The 2649-nt window shown below is 32.9% G+C and overlaps 1 protein-coding gene across 1 annotated transcript; it reads right to left on the bottom strand.

The window, feature by feature from the left end:
* Positions 1–1502: 1502 nt before the first annotated feature.
* Positions 1503–2380, bottom strand: LOC149417399 (proteasome assembly chaperone 2). Its single transcript, XM_089640011.1, has one exon. It carries the CDS (start codon positions 2268–2270, stop codon positions 1545–1547), a length of 726 nt encoding a protein of 241 aa, XP_089496137.1. The 5' UTR covers positions 2271–2380; the 3' UTR covers positions 1503–1544.
* Between the last annotated feature and the right edge of the window lie 269 nt (positions 2381–2649).

Below are 2649 nucleotides of genomic sequence, written 5' to 3'. Positions count from 1 at the left end.
TATTTGGACGGTACCGAATTTAACATGAGTCAAGCTTTTTGAAAAGGTCTGTACCATATAATTTTATATTAAAGTTAATATGGAAACATGATAAAGGAAGCAGCTACAGTCAGAAGAAGAGACCGGTGCATTATAGATAGACATTGCCGTCAAATTAAATTTACCAACAAAATGATGTATTTATGAAGTATTTTCCATAACTGTGTTAAGTATGTTTAGTTTGTGTCAAAATCAATGTAAATTGAACTCCGTTTTCTTATGTAAAAATAAGTTTATTTTATTTTATCAATATTTTCTTTCCCGAAAAGAGTTTTTTTTTAAACTCACTTGGAATAATGTATTATAAATAGTATGTATTGTTATTATTTTGTAATATATTATCAGTAAATAAAAACATTAAATACTATACATAATTTTTTTAATGATAGGAAATGTGAAAATTAATTTGAATTCTAAACATTGTTGTGGGTTCAATCTTCACGCAACATTTTCCACTTATATAGATGGAACTGGGAATTGAAATATTATCAGGTTATTCGTAACTCACTAATGATTCGTACTTTTAAAATAAAAAAGTTATTTTTAGATCCTTTTTCTCTAAAATTGCATTTATTGAATTGTTTATAATTAATTTGAATATTGAATTATGTTTGTAATTAATTTGAATATTGAATTATGCTTGTAATTAATTTGAATATTGAATTATGTTCATTTGTACGTTGAATTACGTTTGTAGTTATTTAATAAGAGTTTGATATACTTACTCCTGCCATAAACACGAGCTCATGGAGCTCACCTTATGGAGTAGTAGAATAATTAGGAAAAGAGAAAATTATATTTATTTTGCATACTGTTATAATTTGATATCTTGTAATAAATATAGTTTTAATATAGGCTCTTTAAGTTTCACTGCTAGTGAAGTTGTGTAGCCCCAAAAAATCATTACAAAACAAGGCAGTGTTAGAAACATGGTGGATAGACAAACTGAATTTGCTATAATACTCTATTAATAACATTCAAAACTTTAAACTCATTTATTCATATCAGCAGAAACATATTGTCTAAAACCGCCACGTCGACCTTGTGATGAGAATAAAGGTGTCAAAATTAATTCAAAGATTTAATTATTGAAGACAATATTAGCGATTTCTAAACGAAAATCTGAAACAGAAAAGGATACGGTCACATCTAGGACTCGAACCCAGAAACCTTGCCTTGCCGGGGCACTAGCTCAGTGTTCAAGAGCGGTGCCCCGGCAAGGCAAGGGTCCTAGGCTGGAGTCCTAGATGTGACTGTATCCGTTTGTTTCAGATTTTCGTTTAGAAATCACTAATATTGTCTTCAATAATTAAATATTACAATTTGAGGTTTTACTCAATAAAGTTATTCCAAAAAATAAATAATTCAAAGATATTTGTATCAAGTTTTGTTATACTTACCTTGGGAAAAACATAGTAATTAGATCATTATTTGACAAATAAAACAAATTAGATTTAAAATATTTATTTATGAAAATAACAGTAATTGATAAAACAAAACAGACATTAATATATATTTTGTGGCGCTGGGTTTCCAAACAATAGTTTCCAAGAGGGAGGTTGGGCGAGCTTTTGGTTTCCATCGGGAGAATTCATTAAACTCATCCAATCGTTGAGGTAATTCAGCATCTCTTCCGCATCTGGGATGTTGTCTCCCTCCGAACAATATTTAAATAGGACAAGACACGGGAGCTGGGCTGCGGTACAGATTTCCAGAAGTGATTTAGCAAATCCTCCTCCATGTATTTCATTATTCCCTTCATCGGCATTGAAGTTGATCCACTCTAGGGTATTAAACAGAATTTGATTCTTCACTAAACTATTGTGCAAATACCTGAAGGGAACCGTGCTTATCGTATGTCTCTCAGATGCAAAACTACTCGACAGAATTACGATCTGTTGCAAGGTGTACTGTTTCCCAATGTCTGCAATGTTTGTGAGGAAATCTTTCGCATATTTCTTCACCAATGGGGATCTCAACTGTAAAACTGCTATTTTCTTAGATATATTTGCATATAGTTCGCAAGACACCATCAAAGATGAAGAGTTCAAGTCATAGGGATCACTTCCAATGATCGGTACAATAGCTGGATGCCAAACAGAACCGACTTTATCCATTTTCAGAGAAGATACCACCAAATCTGCCGCTAGCTGGCCGACGTTCCCAACAGATACACATGGCACTATTAATGTGTAATTATTGAAATCAAAATCTAATTTAAACTTCAACATTTTTATTTATCCGGCTTACCAAAACGATAAATTTATCGTGAAAAGAGGGCAGATTTTGACAACAACGAATGACAAGGCTCTTTCAAATAAATATTACTATTCGAAACAAAGCTATCGCAGATAACTTCACGCGAGTCGCTTTCAAACCGAACAGCCATATACAATTAATTTCTCGGTGGTTGTTTAATTAACTAACTAAAGCCCCCCACAGACTACTCAATTTGATTGATTCAACTGTTGTGTGTCAACCGTTGAAGTTGCATACAGACGACGCGATGGTTGGTTTAATTTCGTCATACTACTTTGGGGAACATACGCAGCATGCCTCCTAACTAACTAACTAGCCGTACGCCGTTTCTCGCAGGGGTATGCAGAGAAG

Source organism: Hesperophylax consimilis, chromosome 15, assembly GCF_061612785.1.
Source record: "Hesperophylax consimilis isolate HC1 chromosome 15, BYU_Hcon_1.0, whole genome shotgun sequence".
Taxonomy (NCBI): domain Eukaryota; kingdom Metazoa; phylum Arthropoda; class Insecta; order Trichoptera; family Limnephilidae; genus Hesperophylax; species Hesperophylax consimilis.
Note: the sequence above shows the minus strand (reverse complement) of the source record. Positions and strands in the feature narration are given on the sequence as shown.